The following is a 22,721-nucleotide window of genomic DNA, read 5'->3' on the forward strand; positions in this document are numbered from 1 at the left end:
GCACAAACTGCACGTGGATCCAAATGGCATCGCGGCTCGTGGACGGTTGGAAAGAAGGTGCTCCAAAGGTGGACAAGCAACAGTATAGTGTGCGGTTGAAGTTGGAGCTACCAGGAACTTACACGCTTGACACACCATGAGGATCTGGCGCTAGATGGTAACTGGCAGTTACCCCGCCTCAGCACAGATGCTAAGTATGGGTCTAGTCCCGTAAGTACCCGAGGACATGATGGACAGCGTCAATGGTCCGCAAGTAAAAGGGCCTCGCTGACCCATACACTGTGCAACCATAGTCCGGCAGTGAACACACAAAAGCCCGATAAAACAGGAGGAGGCGCGCCCTGTCCGCTCCCCAAGACCTGTGGCTAAGGAACTTGATGATGTCCAGTGCCTTCAGGATTCTGGCTTTCAGGTCTCGCAAGTGTGGTAACTACGACAGTAGGGAGTCAAAGATGAGACCCGGAAACTGTAGTGTCTCGCTTAAATGTAGGATATTCAAGGCAGGCAAATTAAAAAGACGATGAGAACGATTAAAATGAACACGCACACACTTATCTTCAGAAAAGAGAAAACTCGAAACTCGTCTTTGCAGCCCACTCCTCTAACCTAAGCACTGTAAGTTGCAACTGACGGCTCGTCGTTGCATCACCGGAGGAGGAACAGAAAACAACAAAATCGTCTACAAAAAAGGACCACTGTACAGGACTCCTCACCGTAGATGTGATACTCTTGATGGTTATGGCGAGGAGGGTAACATTTAAACCACTGCCCTGAGGAACACCAGTCTCCAGCTCAAATAGATCAGACAGCGTGTCACCAACTCAGGTCCTAAAAAACCGCTGAAACAAGAAAGACCATATGAAGATATGAAAGTGTCCACGCAAGGCCCATTGATGCTGTTGTGCGAGAATACAGCGTCTCCAAGTATTATCGTGTGCCTTACTTATTTCGAAGAATATGCCGATACGCTGATGCTTACGGAGGAAAGCCTGCTAATAGCCGCCTCTAGGAGGATCAGATTGTCGACAATGGACCGAAATCTTCGGAATCCATATTGAGAGCGCCAAAGGAGTTGCCTGGTCTCTAACAACCAGACCAGACGACGGTTAACTATTTGCTCCAGGGTCTTTCCTACACAGCTCGTTAAGGCGATACTCTGATAACTAGTAAGACATATGCTGTCCTTTCCTGGTTTGAGGAGAGAGATTAGAATTGCCTCCCTCCACGAGTTGGGGTGGGCACCTGTCTGTCACATTAGATTAAAACATTCGAGGAGGGCTTCCTGTGATGCCGCTGGCAAATGTAGAAGCATGCAAATCCGGATTTCGTCATTGCAGGGTACAGCGTCACGAATCTCAATTAGCGCTGATTCGAGCTCTCACATGTAGGCCTCAGAATTGTTGGACCTGAAGTCTAACTTTTCACTCTCCACAGTCGCAAGGTAGCGACGAAACTTCTGATACTCGCTTGCATTGGCAGTAGTTTGTGCAAAATGCTTGGCCAGCGTCTGAGCAATGTCTCTGGGTGTTGTTTGGTGGCACCTCTGTTTCAGCACTGCTGCTATCGGTAAACGGATAGCTTCCGATACTTTTATAGAAGAATTGGAACGATTGATGGAGTCCAGGAGCACCTGCCATGACCTTTTCTTACTCTCGCTAATGGCGCATCGAGGCCCTCGCGACTCGAAAAGCCCTAAGGGTGTCTGTTGTCGGTCGGCATTTAAAAAGTCGAAGAGCCGCAGGCCCTCTCCAGATCACGGACCGGCACTCATCTGTCCACCAAGGTACGGGTCGCCTCGTAAGACTGCCTGAGGACTGTGGGATGGAAACATCAGCGGCATGATGGATCACTTGTGCGATGTGATCCACCCATTCTTAGACGCTGTCGCAGTGTTGGAATACAGCCATCTGGCTGAAATGTGTCCTGTTAGCTCTGCTGACCATCCACGTTGGCTGCTTAACTTCATATGGTGAGCCATTTAGTAGGTGAAGGCGGATTGGAAAGTGGTCACTGGAGTGAAGGTCATCAGCGATCTCCCACTGAACAGAATCGGCGAGGAAGGGAGAGCAGAAAGAGAGATCAATGGCAGAGAATGACCTAGTAGCAGTAGAGATATGTGTGTGATTATCCGTGTTGAGGATGCACAGCTCGTGAGATGTCATGAGGCCTTCCAAAACCCGACCTGGAGCGCTAGTACTGGTCGAGCCCCAGGGAGTTAAGATAATATCCGTCAGTTCCTTAGAGTGTGTTGTATCTTGTGGAGGTAAATACAGTGGGCAAACTGTGATCTTTCGACATGCATGAATTTGAACTGCAACTGCTTGCAGGTCAGCAGCCAAGGGGAGAGCAGAGGAATAATGCGCATTAGTGACAAACACTATGACACCTCCCTTACCCGTTTCCCCCGATACACCATCCTTGCGGTATAGCATATATCCCTTTAGCACAGGGACATTTGTCCCTTTAAAATGCGTTTCTTGTAAACAAAAGCACAAGGGATGTGCCCCTGCTAGGAGTTTCAGTTCCTTCACATGAATCCTGTACTCGTTCATGCTCCACTGTAATATGGAAGCCATGGCATCAGTGCGGTTTTAATTTACCTCTAGCTTTGCACTGGGGAGGTGAAGCACTTGAAGAGCTAGGGCGGGGGGAGGGGAGGGGGAGTGTCGAGGGGCTACCTGGATACGAGGCATGTAACTCCATTAGCGTTTGGGACAGTTTTTGACCTGGACATCGTGGGCCTTTCCCTGCACTCTGTCCCTTCGAGGATGAAGGGAAAGAGTGCCCTGAGAGGCACTCTGCTTTTCTTGTACCTTCTGGATGATCGCTACGGAACTGCTGTTGGTCATTCCTTGTGCAGATGCCTGGATCCCTACTCTTTTTGCCTTCACATATACACAATTGAACGGAATGGACAGTGTCTTGGAAGGAGGATATAAGATGAACATCAACAAAAGGAAAACGAGGATAATGGAATGCAGTGGAATTAAGTCGGGTGATGCTAAGGGAATTACATTAGGAAATGAGACACTTAAAGTAGTAAAGGAGTTTTCCTATTTGGGGAGCAAAATAACTGATGATGGTCGAAGTAGAGAGGATATAAAATGTAGACTGGCAATGGCAAGGAAAGCGTTTCTGAAGAAGAGAAATTTGTTAACATCGAGTATAGATTTAAGTGTCAGGAAGTCGTTTCTGAAAGTATATGTATGGAGTGTAGCCATGTATGGAAGTGAAACATGGACGATAACTAGTTTGGACAAGAAGAGAATAGAAGCTTTCGAAATGTGGTGCTATAGAAGAATGCTGAAGATTAGATGGGTAGATCACATAACTAAAGAGGAGGAACTGAATAGGATTGGGGAGAAGAGGAGTTTGTGGCATAACTTGAAGAAGGGATCGGTTGGTAGGACATGTTCTGAGGCATCAAGGGATCACCAATTTAGTATTGGAGGGCAGCGTGGAGGGTAAAAACCGTAGAGGGAGACCAAGAGATGAATACACTAAGCAGATTCAGAGCGATGTAGCCTGCAGTACGTACTGGGAGATGAAGAAGCTTGCACAGCATAGAGTAGCGTGGAGAGCTGCATCAAACCAGTCTCAGGACTGAAGACCACAACAACAACAACAACAATATACCCATGGATTCCCTATGCACAGGGAATGGACAAAAATATGGCATCACCAAGAGAAATTCAGATACTCTGCACCAGAGCAAGTTGCGCTGTTGTATCTTACCACGAACGGCTCCTGTGTAACGTCCTCAACATGTTGCAAGTACCAGTCGTAGTCACAACAATGTTCAGTGTAGCTGTGAGTGTATTATGTCGGAGCGAAGTGAATTCTAATGTGGGCGCACTGTTGCCGATCGTATGGTGCTTCTATAAACAAGGGTGTCGAAGTGTTTGGTGTTGCAAGAGGCAACGTATCAACGATTTATACCGCATACAAGGAAAATCGGAAAAGTCACAATGTTGACGAAAGTGTATGTACTGAGTGACCGTGACAGACGGTCATTGAAGAGGATTGTGACGAAAAATAAGAGGAAGACAGGCGCAAAAGCCACAACAGAACAGTGTCTGATTCGCGAGCCCTGTCAGCGCCCAAACAACAGGAAGGGCGTTTCATGAACAGGGGACTACAGGGCAACTGGAGTTCCAAAATCGGCAGATGCCCATAATAGGAAAACATGCTGCCAAAGCCATCAGACATAGATTATGGAGCAATGGTAGTAAATCGTGAATCGTTAGTCATGAGTCATGCTGTTAACTTTTAGCGCCTTGTGGCTGAGATTATGTACCAAATAAGAAAAATGACGGGGATTCGGTGACCATTTGGGCAATCATATCGTGGTATTCGATTGGCCACATGGTTACTCTGCTAGGTCACGTAATACTAAGGATTGGGTAACCATTTTAGCTGATCAGGGTACAATGTTTGTTTCTTAATGGTGATGCTGTTTTCAAATTGAGGAGGTCCCTGTTCACACAGTTCACATAGTGCATATTTATGTGTGATCACTGTTCACCTCCATGTTTGTCGCCGGAACTGGCCACTACTTTGCAGGAAGAATGGCGTAGGATTGCCTTGAAAACTGCACAGGAATTTATTTATCCATTCCGAGACTAGTGGAAGCAGTTTGTAAGCAAATAATTTCCTACAGCGCCTTAGGCATGGTAAGGTGTTGTGTTTCTGCTGCTTTCATATTTTTTGTCCAACCTCTGTACATCTCTCGTAAAGACCAAGAATGTAAACATAGGCTTACCAGCAATCGCTCTTCCCTCGCATCATATGTAACTGGAAACGGAAAACTGGCAAATGAATGTGGTACACACAGTATCTTCCACAATGTACCGTAAAAAGGTCTTGTAGAGCGCTTAGATTTTGTATGGACACTTCTTATTGGGAACCTACATGTATTTTTTTCGACTTTATGATAATTGTTGGCCACTTCACACTTACTAAAAAATTGCCGAGTATTCGTGGAAATTAAAAAAAGATTTCCTACAGGGCCATGTACAACATACTTTATAAACCAGGAAAACCTTACCTGATACAAGAAAACTGTCAACGTAGGCTGTATTTTTCTCACATATGATTTTATTGCAATCAGTGCATTAGAAATTATTACCATTAGAAATATTATACGACTTGCTGAAGCTTTTGATTAAGTAAACGACGTCATGTTCGTTCAAAAGTTCAGTTATTATGGAATAGCAGACGAAGGAAGTAAATGGTTTTTATCTTATCTGAATGACAGAGAACAGAGTATATAATCTAACTGATCCCAAAATTCTGCGAGAGATATACTTCATCTAACAGAATAAGAACTTTTCGTTCACTATACTATTATTGTGATATTCAATCGGCTTTTTTTATTATATTTTACCAGCCGTAAGTAGTGAAGAACATTGGATGTGGTACTCCACAGGATTCTATTTTGGGTCCACTTTTGTTTGCTTTGTTAGAGGGGAGAAGTTTTTCTCCATTTAACACATACAAGATATTACCAACCTCAATATTGAAATGGTTACTATTGTATTAGTAAACATCATTAATAAATGATTCAACGCAAGTGGATATCATTACATTTTGACATGTTTCAGTAAACACAGTTAGTTAGTTACTTGTTCTATGGATCATTTTGCACGCTGTATCGTAATGATATGGAAAGAGTCACTTTACAATCACATAGCAAATTAATTTGTATTTATGGTGACATACTCAACATTTCAGCACATAGCCTGAGTACTGACATGTTACGAAAATAGTGAAACACGTAGAGTGCAAAGAGCTAAGGCTTTGAGGCTACAGAGAGATCACAACTGCAACTGGAAAATCCAGTGCGTAGGATTGATGAGGTACCTTAGTTAAGTTACATTTGCACTAAATATGATTACTGTTATACGTCACTCAAAAATTAAGAAACTAATTTATTCTGAAATACCATTCACAGATAGTTCAGGTATCATTTCAGATTAGGGAAACGGTGATGAGCTAAAGTTTATGGGTGACAAACAGCGAGGTCATCATTCTCATGTTTTTCGACAAATGTCACGTACAGATAGAGTATTTCTAGAGTGCGGAAGTACGTGGTAAGAATTACATCTGGTGTTACTGCCAGAACATTCTGCATAGATTTCTTCAAAAATCTTGTTGATGTGACAACAGCTTTACAATATACTTTAATGACTTTTTCAGTAAGAATATTTCTCTTTGTAAAAAATTGTGAAAGACTTAAGTGTGATACTAGGGCCAAAACCAAACTTTAAAAATACCTTGAAAATTAATACATTAAGGAATCAGGTACACATACAAGTGCGCAGCTACCTGCCACAGCATTTAAACATCTTGCAGATAATGTGGTGACGTTTAAGACTAAATGAAAGAACTTCATTTGGGCAAATCTCTCCACTCCTTTCCATCTGAAGAGCTTTTTGACAAACGCGCTTGGAATTAATATTATTATTTTATAATCAGCATTCGTATTGTAATACAAGATAATGCTATGGCATATCACTATGCTGAAGTGAAATGAAATGTAAACCTTGAATAGTTTCTTGATTCCACACAGGCTCTAAAATAAGTGTACGACTAATATAACATAACGTGACAGTACAGCTATCAGTTAACGAAACACCTGTTAATAAGGAGGACTACTACAGCATTGGTACGAAGTTTTCAAATGTGGAAACAGTCTCAGAAATTTAGTGGCACATTTTTAATCACGCATAATTAAGATCAACGCAACAACTGACTTTCCTCAGCCAGTAGGAATGACTCCATTCCTTTTCCATTAACTCGTGTCTAAACTACGCAGACAAATTTATCCTTTCTTTCTGTTCTTCCGTTAGAAATTGTTGAGTCTCATCTACGGGAAAACGCAGTCAGTGTAGTATCATCCACAGCACGGAGATTTACAGATCATTTAACCTCAGCGAGTTATATTTGAACAAGCCAGGACTTTGATTTCCTTGAAATAAATCATATGTACAATGCACTAGCGTTGTTACTTCTTTTATAACTCGAAAATTTTTTTGGGAAGATACCTAAATATTATGAACCGTGTAGCTGTTGCAGAGAGACGGGAACGTGACAAAGGCGTTGAAGCCACTATCGACAGTACCACCTCTCCTCTACGAAACTGGCCTGTTCTGTATCTTTGGTCAGATCTTAACTGATCAGGTAAGACTACATTTAATTATCATTTATTAAATCAATCCGAAGTTCACGACAGGTTCTAGTCAAATGTAAGCTCAACTAGCGTTATAGGTGTTTACTGGAAATATTAAAGTTGCATGTAATTCATTCTAAAAGAAGAAGCTGTATTTGTGAGGACATATTAAATGAAACAGAAGTTTTTCCTTGATAGCGGCAAAACACAAACAAGAATATGTGATGACATAAGAAACATACAACGTATTTAGAAAAGGGGCACTCATTACCTAACAGAAGTTCATCGTAATAACGAGTTCCGAATTTTAGTAATGGCACCAAAACTTGTTCATTCTGCTTTACACATGTGGTGCTTTGCTGAGCAAATGAATGAACACTATCTGCATTCAACAATCAATGCTGCACATTGGGTCCCTCTTATGTGACAGGAGAAAGTAATTTGCGTTAAGTACATCAGTCAGATATTTTGACTGTGGGTTAGATAACATCACTCTCGATGAAGTTTTTACGAATATTTATGGTAGGAATATTAATGTGGGATTTATATTTCGATTTGCTGCAGTAAAATAATGGCCTCTGTCATATGACAGAGAAGACCGCCATTGCAGTTGATTAGAAACGTCCGAGCGGTATCTCGACGTTTCTGTTCTTCCGTCAGGTTTGACGATAGTACTCGAGTTCATAAGAAAAAGTTAGAAGCCACGAAAGCCATCTGTGTCGATATGCTTTAAAGAGATCACTTTTCCAATTTTGAAGAATTTAGTCTTTAAGTAAACTATTGATCCTTTTAAGAGCCCAAGACGCGTAAAACATAAATGTCAGAATGAGTGACGCCTGGCTTTTATTTGTTAATAAAATAAGGAGATATCAGTAAATGGAAGAGGTATTCCTCACTACAGGAAATAAAATAAGAAGATACCTGCAAATGGAAGAAGTCATTTTTTATGACAGGAAAGGAAGGGAAAAAAGCCATTTTTTTCATATTGACAAATTAATCAGTCTATATGCAATAGTTGAGAAAATTTTAATTTCTACGCTTTATCTCTCGAAGAACACAACACTTACCAGTCCAGACTACTGCGCAAAAATTTCCCGTTATCTTCAACCACCGGAACTAGAGTACGCCTCCATCAACAAATGAATAAGGTTACGGTGAGACGGTTCCCGCTATACACAACAACACTTTCTTTCAGCATAAATGTCATCGTCACTGAACAACAATCACAAAGAAGACACCTGGAGGTACTTGCAAGGTCGAAGGACACAATTTCAGTGTGTATGCGAGTTGGAAAGATGCAGATATTCGGTCACCAGGAAATTGGTTTGTCACATTTCGTCCCTTTCAGGATATGTCGATGTGGTCAGCTGTGAGAATGAGACTATACTTAGAGTCACGAACGATGGCGGTTGAGTTACGGTTTGTTCTTCGCACCTACCTCACGCATTCTCCGACAGCCAGTGATCGTTCAGTAGTGTTTTGAGCGCTTTTCTGCGACTGTCCTAGGTACTGCGAACATTAAACATCATCGTAGTGTGTTATTTAGTAAATTTTTGTTCTGTTTGTAGCGATTTGTCATTGCTGATGGTCGTATCATGCGACAGATTCTACATGCACAACCCTCCATAAGTTTGGAAACACCTAGTCACTATAGACAATGGAAAGGAAATAGAGTATAAAAATCCATTTTGTTGTTTTCCAAATGTTTATTAAGCTCAAATAATAGACATGAAGATGCAACAATTAAATTTTCGATTCCTCAAAATAGCCACCCTTACACACAGGAAGCAGCAGCAATTAAATTTTGGATTCCTCAAAATAGCCACCCTTTGCTGTCATTACTGCCTTGCACTCTCTCGGCATGCGCTGCGTCACTTTTGCCAAGGTTTCAGTTGGAATTAATCTCCATTCTTGCTGCAGGACCTCCCACAATTGTGACCCACTCATGAGTACCAGTTTTAGGATACTCCTGTCCAATTCATCGCATCGCAGCTCGATTGGGTTACAATCAGTGGATTGGGGCGGCCATTCCATGTTTTTCAATATTTTATGAACCTCTAGAGACTTCAATAGTTCTGACACAAGCGAGACGTATGTTTCGGGTCGTTGTCTTGCGTAAGATAAACCCTTTCCCACTCAGACGCAAACCACTTGTCTTAGCATGTCGCTGGACAATGGCATGATAATCCAAATGGTTCAAATGGCTCTGAGCACTATGGGACTTAAAATCTATGGTCACCAGTCCCCTAGAACTTAGAACTACTTAAACCTAACTAACCTAAGGACATCACGCAACACCCAGTGCATGATAATCCTTTTGGTTGATATTTCCATCTATTTCACCAAATCTCCGACTTCCTCCTGTAAAGGATCCTCATGGCATCACAGAACCCCCTCCATGCTTTGCAGTTGGTATTACGCACTGGGGACTCAAGCGTTCATGGGGTAAACGGCGTACAAATTGACGGCGTCTACTTCCAAATATTTGGAACTTGGATTAATCAGTGAATGAGAGTCTTTCCCCATCCCCCGCTGCGCAATGTTGGTGTGTCTTATCCCAATGAAGTCTTTTCTTCTTGCTAACAGGGCGCAACAGTGGTTTCCTTGTTGCTACATAACCTCGGAGGTTGTTGTCTGCCAGGCGTCGTCTCACTGTTGTCTCACTCACCCATGTACCCCTCGTTTCCTTTAGTTCAGCAGTCAATTCAAGGACAGTTTTTAATCTGTTACGTTTACTGGTCACTACCAAATACTTTTCCTGGCATTCTGATGTTTTCCTGGGTGCTCCTGAGCGAGGACGTTCTCCATAGGAGCCTGTTTCTCGATGCCAGTGTATGGTTTTGACAACTCCACTGATGGAAATCATCAGTTTCTTTGCTATTTGTTGGACACTATTGCCTTCTTGGTGCAAAGTGATTATCATTACCCGTGATTCATAAGCAATCTGGCACTTTGGGGCGATTTTTAATTACTTTCGCGGCGTGTTATACCTTTATGCAGAAGCATCTACAAGTGAACAGAAAGGTAAACAACGTACCTCTAAAGAACCATGCGGTCTACTCGCGCCACCTGGTGTGTTTAGTAGAACTGCTTGGGCAGGTAACGTCGGTTTAGAGAAAACGGAGCTATACTAGTATGTTCCAATATGTATGTATATGTACAATAATTAAGTGTACAATACTGTATGTGTCATTATTAACCGTTATTTGAGCTTGCTATTAGTATTCTAACCATTAACTCACATAGATCGCTTCCCTCTTGCTCCGTTGTAATTCGCAACATGGTGTTTCCAAACTTATGGAGGGCACTGTAAGCATCTGTGAGTCATTGTGTGCAGGATAAAGCATGTATTAGCGCGCGTACCGCAGCAGTCGCTTGGAACCATGAACAACGCAATCACCGCCAATGGCTTTACCTGTGCGAACCGACATCATTTTGAATCGGACTATAGTACGTAAATGAGTTTCATACGCAGCGGATGCCACACCTCGCAGCGACACGACAACGCAGGCTAAACGCCGTCAGGTCTGTATGTCCGTAACACCACCCTCGGTGTCTACAATTAGACGTCCTCTTCTGCGGGCTGGATTGCGTAAGCCTCATACTCCTTAGACTGGAAGGAGGGTGTGAACCCGGCGCTGGGATTGCTCGAGTCTTGCTTCATCGTGCAGTGAAGTGAAGGCTACGTAAGCAACAAAGTGATCGCTGTCTGGCAGTTTGATTTGTGAGGTGACGGAATCAGCAGTCACCACTGCGATACAGTGAAAGGAATCTGGACACGATCCGCCGTCTTAAAGAATTTTTATTGACCAAAATAACGACTGTCATTCAAACAGCACCCCATGCTGTAGTACAGATAACCAAATGCGACTGAAAAGACACTGCAGTTTCCTCATAACTAAGCTCACTGAATAAAGTATTAGTTGCCTCCATAAAATAGCACATTGTGAGCGCTGTAGATGGTGTAGAACTGGCACTATACGGTCAAGTGACGCTTCATTGATGGTGTTGTGTGATGTCATGAGTGTGTCAGTTGTACGGAAATAGAACACTGCATCACAGAAAGGAACTATCGCACTGGTACGTGGCCCTAACCACCCTACGAATAAAGTGGCCTGATTTGTAGATGTATTAACAAGGACTGTTGAACGTTTCTACAAGGAACGATGTACCACTAGCAGTCAAGTAACACTGCATTAGAAAAGTGCTTGTAACTAGATGTTAACCGACTGAAGAGTAGTGTTAATTCCTGTCAGTGACAATCGACTTTAAACCCGACTGTAATTGCTGCTATCTGTGAATGAAGTTCAGTATCAACCAGGTTCCAAGCGAACATTGAGAAAGAAACTGCATTCAATGAACATTTGCTGTCCGGTACCTGGTAAAAGGCCGTTGTGCACAGTGGTACATATAGATTTATGTACACAACCCAAAAACTGGAAAGCAGCTGCCTGGAGATATGTAGTGTGGTGTGACAAGCCGCGATTTTCCAAACGATGCTGAACATCAAGTGAACCAATTTTCCTAATGAGTACATTAGTAACTGGAGAGTTTAGTTTAGACCAGAGGTCGTGACAGCTTGGAGACGTTACTCGTTGCGTCATATGAATACCACTTTTTAAAATTCTGGGTGACCAAGAATTGCCCTTTCTTCTGTATCTTCATGATAAGTATTCTCTGGACACTCCCGTTTCCAAAGATGACAAATGCCATGTCCATACGACTACACATCTGCGTTGTTGCTTTCTGAATAATAAAGTGCCTTATTAGATCCCTATTAACCCGCCAAACAACGTGACAGCCTCGTAGAGTTTTTCGGGGAGTACTTGGAACTGCGAGTAAAACGTAGCAATCTACGTACCTGAAATCTGGTGGCTCTACAGGATCTAATAATCAGTGAGCGCCTCATACTCGATGAAACTCAAGTACTCGCCGAATTTAAACCATTATCGCGGCTAGAGGCAGTGTTACACAATGCTAATGTAATTGTTCCCTTGGGTAAAATTTTGTTTGGTGTCTGATTATGGTAATTATATTAAGCCTGGTAATGCTACAGATTTCTGTTTACACTTGAACAGTAGGAGAGTATGATGTAACTGTCGGACTTTGACGGTTAGTGGAAGGTACTGAGATCATTACGTGATGAAAAATCCTTCATCAGTTTCCGATATGAAGCGTACTTTCGATATGAAGTGTCCTTCTTCTCGAATTTGTCAGATATCAGGCTGAAATCTCCACCGTCATTACGAAAAGTATGGAACGATTTTAATAGAATGGCCAAGGTTCATACACAGCTAACCTATAATCATGCTCGAAGCGCAATCGCGCAGTCACCCTCTCCCCCATCCGCTCATAGATGTCACGGATTTGCAGTATGCTAAGCTCCGTAACAAAAATTGTACCAGTGCAATTTGATGAAGCAATACCTAGCAATAAAAAAGAGTATCCTAAAAGAGTAGGGAACTAAAAATGGAATGAGTGATGAAGTCAGTGACAGCAGCAACAGAAGCAGCTGTGGGTGCTGATGTAGTTTTCTATTAATCGTAACGACTGGTCATATGACACTTTTGTGTAAAGCCGGTACAGGCCTGCGTAGCGTATTTTAAATTCTTCGATTAAAGGTATTTTCTATATCGACAGACATTTAAGATGTAATGCAAATGAATGTACACTGGCAGTATGAAAGCAATTGTAAACTAATAAAATGTAAAAGAGATAATGTTTCTAATTGCTGTCTAACAAAACGAATATGTGGTGCTCTTTACGACAGTGGACGATTTGTGTTACAGAGCGAGAAGTTGGCTGGCTCTGCCTTCAGCTGTGGATGGGTCGACTGCGACGATCGATTCAAGCGGGATTTGCTGTTCCTTCTCATGTCTGCCAGGAAGCCTCTGGAGATCACGGTGGGAAAGATGAGCAAGTTGTCTAAACAGATGTTTGTGCAGGTCAGTAGACAAGGGTTTAGCTCAAATCTGGAAACTGTATATCTTTCCAGAATCACTGGCAGTAAAATGAACACTTTACATCGGAATACTTCACATTAACGTAACTCTTCAATAAGAGGTAATGCAACGATCCTTTGATTACGTCTTGAGAAATGTCGTTGTACAGAGAGATTTACATCGCATTCCTGTAACTTCTTGTGATATTGCAGATGGTGTAATTTGTACAGAAAAAACTGTAGCGAATTCTTGTGAAGCTGTACGTTATGGTAGTGTTGTCAAATACAAACAGAGGAAGAAAGGAAGAGACAAGGTGAAATCCAGAGCTGCCACGGAGCTTAGACCTCTAGGTGAACTCCAGAGAGAGCAGATGAGTACATCCTCTTCCCGACGGTTCACTAAATATAATATTGTATGTACACATATCATAACGTGGTGCAGGACTACGTAAATAACCTCATTGTCAGTAAGTGTTCATGAGTAACTTGCCACGCCTTCCCAGATGAGGTCCAATAATAATTATTTTCCGCTGCTTTCTTAGTTAGTCGGTATCCAGCAGTCTCGAATATGGAGAGGACTGAGCACCAGTATCTAAATCTTAATAAAAAGTAATCTGAAATTTTTGGAATGTTGTATACTTAAGTCTGAATCACTGATAAATTGAGAGACGATAAACATAAATAAATCCGACTTGTGACGTCATTACCAACCTCACTTCCTAACTGTATATCATGCATGACATACCTTGAGAATTCGAGATGGCATTTCTCTTCTGGTTTCATCAGCGAAGTACTGATATAAGAGGAGGCAAAGAACTATTTCGATCTGATTCTCACCAGTGAAGTTACTTCTGTTTTGATATGTAAATGCTTACTGTTCTCTTCAAATTGTGTATACTGTGCTATTCAGTTTCTCGTTCTCCAATCTGTCCGCCTTTCATATTGTAACCTTCTTCTGCTATTAGCCGTTTTAATTATTGCTGGGCATTATAGCACTGTGACGAACCAAAGACTTGTAGAAGTAGCAACAGATTACAGGAAATAAAAGTTGTTAATACAGAACCATCTGTATTAAAACCGAGAAATGTGTTATTTCTTTGTATTTTCAGTGACGAGAAATGTAGAAATTATCTGATATAAGTCATACGTCATATAAGAGGAGGCAAAGAACTATTTCGATCTGATTCTTACCAGTGAAGTTACTTCTGTTTTGATATGTAAATGCTTACTGTTCTCTTCAAATTGTGTATACTGTGCTATTCAGTTTCTCGTTCTCCAATCTGTCCGCCTTTCATATTGTAACCTTCTTCTGCTATTAGCCGTTTTAATTATTGCTGGGCATTATAGCACTGTGACGAACCAAAGACTTGTAGAAGTAGCAACAGATTACAGGAAATAAAAGTTGTTAATACAGAACCATCTGTATTAAAACCGAGAAATGTGTTATTTCTTTGTATTTTCAGTGACGAGAAATGTAGAAATTATCTGATATAAGTCATACGTGCATGGAGAGCTGCATCAAACCAGTCTCAGGACTGAAGACCACAACAACAACAACAACAACAAGTCATACGTTGAACACCATTTCTGCTACTGTTACGAAATACTTTAGTTTCCATTACCGCTCATGTTCATTCAGCGTTTTCGACTGAGAGGTTTTTCTGCACCTTGCTGAGTGCTGTGGCAGACATACTGTCGTAACTGTCTTCATGTGTACCAAAGCACACGGCGAGAGTGCAAAACACCTGTAACCCAAAGATGTTCAGTGATTATAAGCGAAAAAATTCCTAATTTGATTTAACATTACCTAATATATTGTATCAGGAACAATGGTTCGTGATACAAAAACGTTTAGTTAAGCAAATTAAAATCTGTAAAATACGAACGATGGAGAGACGCAATCTATTTTATATTTTATAATATGAAAGAAAGAAATGGAAAACATCGTTCATTAGTTTGTATTGAACCAAACATTGAAATAACTTTAGCGATTTACCTGTGCAGCCGAGGATATTGTTCTTGCGTCATTTCATAAAATCCATCGAAATTCCTGGAGTAGGCAGACAGATCGCAGAGCTGGATTCTACGCTATACGTCTACGTCTGAAGTAGGAAGTAGTGAGGTACTCTATGTGATCAAAAGTATCCGGACACCCCCAAAAACATAGGTTTTTCATATTAGGTGCATTGTGTTGCCACCTACTGCCAGGTACTTCATATCAGCGACTTCAGTAGTCATTAGACATTGTGAGAGAGTAGAATCGGGTGCTCCACGGAACTCGCGATCTTCAGGTGATTGGGTGTCATTTGTGTCATACGTCTGTACGCAAGATTTCCACACTCCTAAACATCCCTAGGTCCACTGTTTCCGATGTGATGGTGAAGTGGAAGCGTGAAGGGATACGTACAGCGCAGAAGCGCACAGGCCGACCTCGTCTGTTGACTGACAGAGACCGCCGACAGTTGAAGAGTGTCCTAATGTGTAATAGGCAGACTTCTATCCAGGCCATCACACAGGAATTCGAAAGTGCATCAGGATCCACGGCAAGTACTATGACAGTTATGCGGGAGGTGAAAAAACTTGGATTTCATGGTCGAGCGGCTGCTCATAAGCCACACATGGCGCCAGTAAATGCCAGACGACGCCTCGCTTGGTGCAAGGAGCGTAAACATAGGACGACTGAACAGTGGAAAAACGTTGTGTGGAGTGACGAATCACGGTAGACAATGTGGCAATCCGATGGCAGTGTGTGGGTATGGCGAATATCAGGTGAACGTCATCTGCCAGCGTGTGCAGCGCCAACAGTAAAATTCGGAGACGGTGGTGTTATGGTGTGGTCGTGCTTTTCATGGAGGGTTCTTGCGCCCTTGTTCTTTTGAATGGCACTGTCACAGCACAGGCGTACATTGATGTTTTAAGCACCTTCTTGTTTCCCACAGTTAAAGAGCAATTCTGAGATGGCAACTACATCATTCAACACGATCGAGGACCTGCTCATAATGCACGGCCTGTAGCGGAGTGGTTACACGACAATAACATCTATGTAATGGACTGGCCTGCACAGAGTCCTTTGGGATGTTTCGGAACGCCGACTTCGTGCCAGGCGTCACCGACCGATATCCATACCTCTCCTCAGTGCAGCACTCCGTGAAGTATGGACTGCCATTCCCCAAGAATCTTTCCAGCACCTGATTGAGCGTACGCTTGCGAGAGTGGAAGCTGTCATCAAGGCTAAGAGTGAGCCAACACCATTCTGAATTCCAGTATTACCGATGGAGGACGCCACGAACTTGTAAGTCAGTTTCAGCAAGATGTCCGGATACTTTCGATCACATAGTGTAAATCGTCAGCCAAAAGCGAAGTGGGCGTGACATATAACTTGAAATCAGTCTTCATTCGAAGAGTCTTGGAATCTCTTTAGGAAATCATGGTGAAATGTTTCTATTACTGAAAGATAGTCAATCATGTCTATTACACGATTGCCTGGGTGCAAGGAAATGTTCCATGTAATGAACTGGGAGGTGACTTTTCCATGTCATTAACTTTTTTTTCATTGCATCAATCTTATCCGCCGTATCTGTTACCAAAAATTCTGTTTTTGCATCAGAAGAATGAATTCAAGTAATTGGAGATGTCGACCATTTTCACTACTCCACTCATCAAGAACTCAGATTTTTCCCTAACTGCCGCCTTCAGTTCAGCTAGCATTCACTCTCGTCCGTCAGATGACAAGTGCGTTACAGCGTATTTGTACGATACTGCAGTGCCAGTTCACAAGTATGATGTCTCTGAGCATTATGGGACTTAACATCTGAGGTCATCAGTCCCCTAGAACTTAGAACCACTTAAACCTAACTAACCTAAAGACATCACACACATCCATGCCCGAGGCAGGATTCGAACTTGCGACCGTTGCGGTCACGCGGTTCCAGATGAAGCGCCTAGAACCGCTCGGCCACATCGGCCGGCTCACAAGTATGATGCATGCATGCTTGTGCGAAGGAACATTGTGTAGTACTTCTGAACAACACAGGCACTGCAAAATCATATTTAACAGCCGACACCAGGCAAGCGATTTTCAGTTACAGTGTTTCCACTATACGGGATTATACATAGTGAATATAAGTGTGCAGGCTGTAGACACATGGTTGACGACATACGGAAGTCTGTGTCTGGCAGCGAAGCGTGCTCAGATGGGCTAATGGTGCAGCGACCGCTCGCGATAAGCGGGAAACCCGGATTCGAGTCCGGTGCGGCATAAATTTTCACTGTCGTGGTTTCTTATACAGCTGATGTTTGTCCATACTCGCAAATGCGAATAAGTTAGACATATATCGTAGTTGCGTTGATGTTTCAATGTCTTTTCAGTGAGTGTGCTTCCTGCTCATAACACTGTGGTGGCTTATTAAGCACTTCGCGTGGCCTTCAAAAGGCACTAAAAATAAAGCGGTTCAAATTTCACGTTCAATGATGTATGTGGCTCCTCCAATTTCTGTCTCTCTCTCTCCCTCTCTCTCTCTCTCTCTCTCTTTTCTTTGTTTTTTGACGAGTGAGCACATGCCTTGTTATTCCCAACGTCAAACGTACATTTAATTTCAAAAAAGTAATCTTGCTAGCAAAGTGTTTGGCGTGTGGCAAGGGGAGGGGACTGACTGGCTGTGGCGGGGTCCGGCTGCAGCCTTGCTTCTCCTCTTTTACCTCATCAGTCACTGGAGACCCAATCTCTGATGCTCGCTCTCGCGGTGCCCTGTTCTGCCAGGCCTGTCTTCGAGTATTAGCTGATGACGTAACACAAGGCAGAATATGAGAAAAATTGTGTCATTGGCTACAGCATCACAAGGATTTGTCTCTGATGAAACATCATGTCTTAATTACTCCAGGCCACTGAACACAATCGCGTGTGATGACATAGTACACGTTGTGAGGTTCAGAAGTATTTTAAACTGTTGATCACCGTCTGGCCAGCGTCTTTATGCGCGGCGAGACCGGTCGATAGGGAAAGGTAAAGGTAGGCCCATGATACACTGCAGTAGGTCGCTGACGAGAGGTGTCAGAACGACGATAAGAGAGTTAATATATGTGAAAACTTTTTTAACTGTTTGGTCACTTGAGGTCCGTATTTTCTGGGAAAATAGATTTCTTCCTTTTCTTCCGTTGGTCAGACGTAAGCTCTTATTCTGCGAGTATTGAAACCTAATACTCTACATTCTTGGTTCTGACTTCCTCCCAGTTCATAAGCGAATTTCTTACTCCGTTGCAGTACGTTGGATTTGATTTGGGCATCATGCACCCTAGATGGTTTTCATTGCCTTCCACACACTAAATATTCTGGCTGAAGGGAGATGGCCACAAGCATAAATAAGAAGAACGAGAACAACCAATGAGAGATAAATTATGGTCTCCCATCCGTCGCCTTACTGCTTGAAACTGGTAGATTCGACAGCTTGAATAGTCTGCTACGAACGTACAGAGGAACTAGGTACATTGCGGTCTAACTGACTAAGATTACAGCGAACAGAAGCAGAGTCTGTTACTCCCCTGGAGTCTGATGGTTAGCAAATTTTAAAGTATCAAAAGCAACTGTTCAAAAATGGTTCAAATGGCTCTGAGCACTATGGGAACGCTACCGCACGACCACGAGATGCGGGCAAAAGCAACTGTAGTTGATGCATTAGTGTCAGCAAAACATGTTTCAGTAGTAGTAACCACTGTAGAAAAGTCAAGATGGTGGGACTAGTAATACGACCTTTTTATTCTTGTAATATTTTTTTATAGTTTTTAGTTGTAGTACTAATAGCATTACATGATAAAGATAACTGCAAGATTCGTCAAAATGACTTTTAATAACATAAACATATGGCTCTTTTCCTACCACTATAAAGGAAACCATGTCTTAAGAAAACTATGCTGACGGTAAAAATCACACCACCAATAAGTAATTACTGTAGAATAATGAAATTTTACGAATACGCTAGTCCAGGTAACATATTTAAACACGATCACTGGTTAATGTAAGCACGAGGTAAGCCATTGAAAATGTGAAATACTGGTTAATAACCAGTGTAATAGCCAGAATGTAGAATGCAAGGATGCAGACCTGTATGTATTCTGTTATACAGTTGCCAGATGTCAGTTTGGTGAATGTAGTTCCATGACTATTGCAATCGTCGGTCTGCAGATGAACGGTTAATGCTGTTTGTGGATGAGGCTAGCATTGTCATTCGATGACATCCCATATGTCCTCGACTGGGGTCGGATCTGGTGACTGAGCAAGCCAAGGCAACATGTCGACACTCTGTAGAGCATTGTGGGCTACAACTACTGTACCTGGGCGAGCGTTGTAATGTTAGAAAATACCCCGTGGAATGCTGTTCATGAATGGCTGCCAACAGATGGAATCACCAGACTAACATACACATTTACAGTCAGGGTGCGTGTGACAATGACGAGAGAGCTCCTCCTGTTATACGAAATCGCACCTCAGACCATAACTCCAGGTATAAGTGTAATGAATGAAGCACGCAGACAGGTTGGTGGCAGCCCACAACTGGCCTCTTCCTAATCAACACCTAGCTGTCACTGGCACCGAGGCAGATCCACCTTTCATCAGAAAACACAACAGACGTCCACCATGCTATGCAATGAGCTCTCGCTTGACGCCACTGAAGTCGCAATTGGCGGTGGTTCTGGGTCAGTTAGAGGGTGCCTAGCTCGAAGCTGTCCTTCAAGTAACCGATCTGTAACAGTTTTTAGTGTCACTGTGGTACCAAAGGCTGCTGAAGTTGTTACTGAAGATACAGTACGATGCGCCAGAACCATAAGCCCAACACGAAGGTTTCTCCTCAATGCAGTGCCACTGGAGCTCGGTCTACTTGCGAGCAATCATGTGCAACTGCTAACTTCCTACCATGTCTTTGTGCATTACCGCAGAAGGAACATCCAGCTTCTTGTAGCCCTGTTATACGACCTCGCTCAGTCTCAGTGAGATGACGACAGTGGTGTCTTTGTCTCCTTGGAGGTATTCTACTAACATCAGCTCACCACACCAAATCTCAAAGGTAATACACTCACCAATATTACACTTTGTATCTACAGCAATCCTGATTTGCACCTTCTTAGTGGAGCTACTAGCGCCAGTCTTATTCGACTAGCGTGAGATTTGAACAGACGTCATCATTCAGATGTAGATCACGCCTACCAACTTTCGTTATGTCTCATTACTTCTTCTTGGTGTTGTGATATCCTTCTGTCAGTGTATATGAGGAGTAGGGTACAGGTAACCATCTGAATGCAATAGTAATTGGGATAAATAAGGTAAACTGGTATAATAGGATTTAGTTCGTTATTCAGAATATAAAAAAATAAAAAGAAACACAGTATCATAAAGGCTCGCATAGATGAATTTTATTTTGTAACAGCACATTTTCATCGAGAGAATGACGACAGTAAGTAATTAAAAAGTAGTTAAATATCTTGTTCATAGAACATATAGTAGTGCACTACGACTATATTCCTACTACCTCTCGCGTAATCCCCGCTTAACTTTCCTATATCACTAGTCATCGAGAGAGTGACGACAGTTAGTAATTAAAAAGTGGTTAAATATCTTGTTTGTAGAACGTATGGTAGTACACCACGACTATACTCCTACTATCTCTCGTATAATCCCCGCTTCACTTTCTTACATCAGTGGAAGCATTAACGTGGGAATAACACCAGACATCTTTGCCTACACATTTAGACAACTTAGGTGCAGCAAAGACTGTCATCGCACAGTCTGCTACTGAATTTCCGAAAATTTTCATTTGTGGCTCCCTCTACAGTCACTGCTCGAGACTGGCATTCGGAATCGGTATCATCTTTCCTGAATATACGCGTATCGGGTCTATTCGTTTTAAATCCATTGGACCCCTCAAGAATGAGCCACCCTTATCCATGTTTCTCCCAGCTCGTGGAAAGCTTTCATCGCTTGTGACAGGGGATTTCTTCGTGTTACCCCACAGTGAGCTCTAGTAAATCTTATGGAAAAACTTGTCATCTGCGTAACTTCGGACTTCCTGGGACCTTCTGCAACATTATGATAATGTGGAGGTTGTTGGGGTGTGTAGTGTCCCACTTCAGTTACTTCTTACACAATGGACATTACGACAATTGTCTGGGATCTTCTTCAGCGTCTTCATGTGTCCCCGTTAACCTGACTTCGTCAAAGACCAGAGTTGCCATCACTTGTATAAGGATCCTGCAGGGTTCCTAATTAGCTCAGTACTCTCATAGTATAACTCATTTCCGTAAGTTATCGCGACAGTGGTCTTTGACAGCGTTTAACTAACCGGAAACACCAGAATATCCTGACAAACATACAAACTGAGCGGTCGAAACGTTGACTGTATAAGTAGGATATGAAGAAGAAAATAACGTGGCCTAAGAATTTAGGAGAATTCAGTGACAAAGGCCACATAAGGCTCAGATTTACATATCATGATAATGCTTTCCTGCAACATGGAGCAGCTCCTCTCTGCGAATATTTCGATAAAATCTCCTTCATTCTCATATCCGAAGGCTGCCCTAGACCTTCCCACGGGAGCGAGTTATGGTTTTCATGATCAATTGTTTTCACTGTAAATTCCTTATGACGCGCCCACATAAGACATTTCCTTAAGGTACTGTTCGTATGTGGTTCGGCAACATTTGTAACACTAACGTTAAGCACCACTTCTTCCCTATCCTGTACGGCATGTTCAGCAAACACATTATTGACTACCTTCGCAGCTGAATCAGTTATTTCTGCTAGCATGGTTTGCTCTAGTGTGTCATTGTAATAAAATTCATATTAAATCCAACAATCAGAAGGGCTATTGCTCAAAACCTATAGCTTACGAACCGGGATAGGCACATTCTTCACACGAAATACATAAATCCGTTTTTCCCCACGAATGGGAATTACTTTCATTTTGAAGTTGTCGACCAGTAGTTTACTTTTAGCTACGTGTGACAATGACGTCGCTTCAAATCCAGTCTCATGTCTTCGCATCATCTCAATACCAGCCACTTGGACCTTGAAACGGGGACATCCGGCAACAGCTTTGGCGTCTTTGACATCAATCTTATAATTCGCCAGTCCTCTGACTCCGTAAACATATTAGACAGTGAGCTGCGGTAAACACTGGGAGCTTCCGCTCCTAGACTAGGATGGGTTTCATCTTTGAATTTTAAAACTCGATGTATACGGTATTAATCGCCCCTTTAAAACTGAATGCTTAAATTTCCTCAAATTTATTCTCATTATGGACATTTTAAGAGTTAAAGATTTGTCCATAATCTATTTTTTCGCATGACAGTGCATTAGAACTATTCTTACTTACTCTTATTCTAGTTTTAATGTAATAAAGAAAATATACGCCCATATCTTTTAGAGTGACGGAAGTGTAAATAGCTACAACTGCTTTAATATACTTTTTTTTATCTCTGCAGGTGCTGAATGGATCTTATGGACTGCTGAATTTGCTGTATCATTTTCAAAGCATACAGTAAAATGAAATTACATGTCATTTTAAAGCTTACACCTCACTTTGTTTACCTACTGTAGAATTTGTAATGATATGGCAAAAG

General features: G+C 42.2%; 1 protein-coding gene across 1 annotated transcript in view; it reads left to right on the forward strand.

Annotated features, from left to right (window-relative positions):
* The window catches only part of LOC126414230 (uncharacterized), a 171,171-nt gene that overhangs the window by 35,642 nt on the left and 112,808 nt on the right, over nt 1-22,721 (forward strand). Inside the window, exon 2 of the mRNA XM_050083332.1 lies at nt 12,961-13,116. Within this exon, the coding sequence (XP_049939289.1) occupies nt 12,961-13,116 (156 nt within the window). The remainder of the gene's footprint in view (nt 1-12,960; nt 13,117-22,721) is intronic.

Source organism: Schistocerca serialis, chromosome 1 (genome assembly GCF_023864345.2).
Source record: "Schistocerca serialis cubense isolate TAMUIC-IGC-003099 chromosome 1, iqSchSeri2.2, whole genome shotgun sequence".
Lineage (NCBI taxonomy): Eukaryota > Metazoa > Arthropoda > Insecta > Orthoptera > Acrididae > Schistocerca > Schistocerca serialis.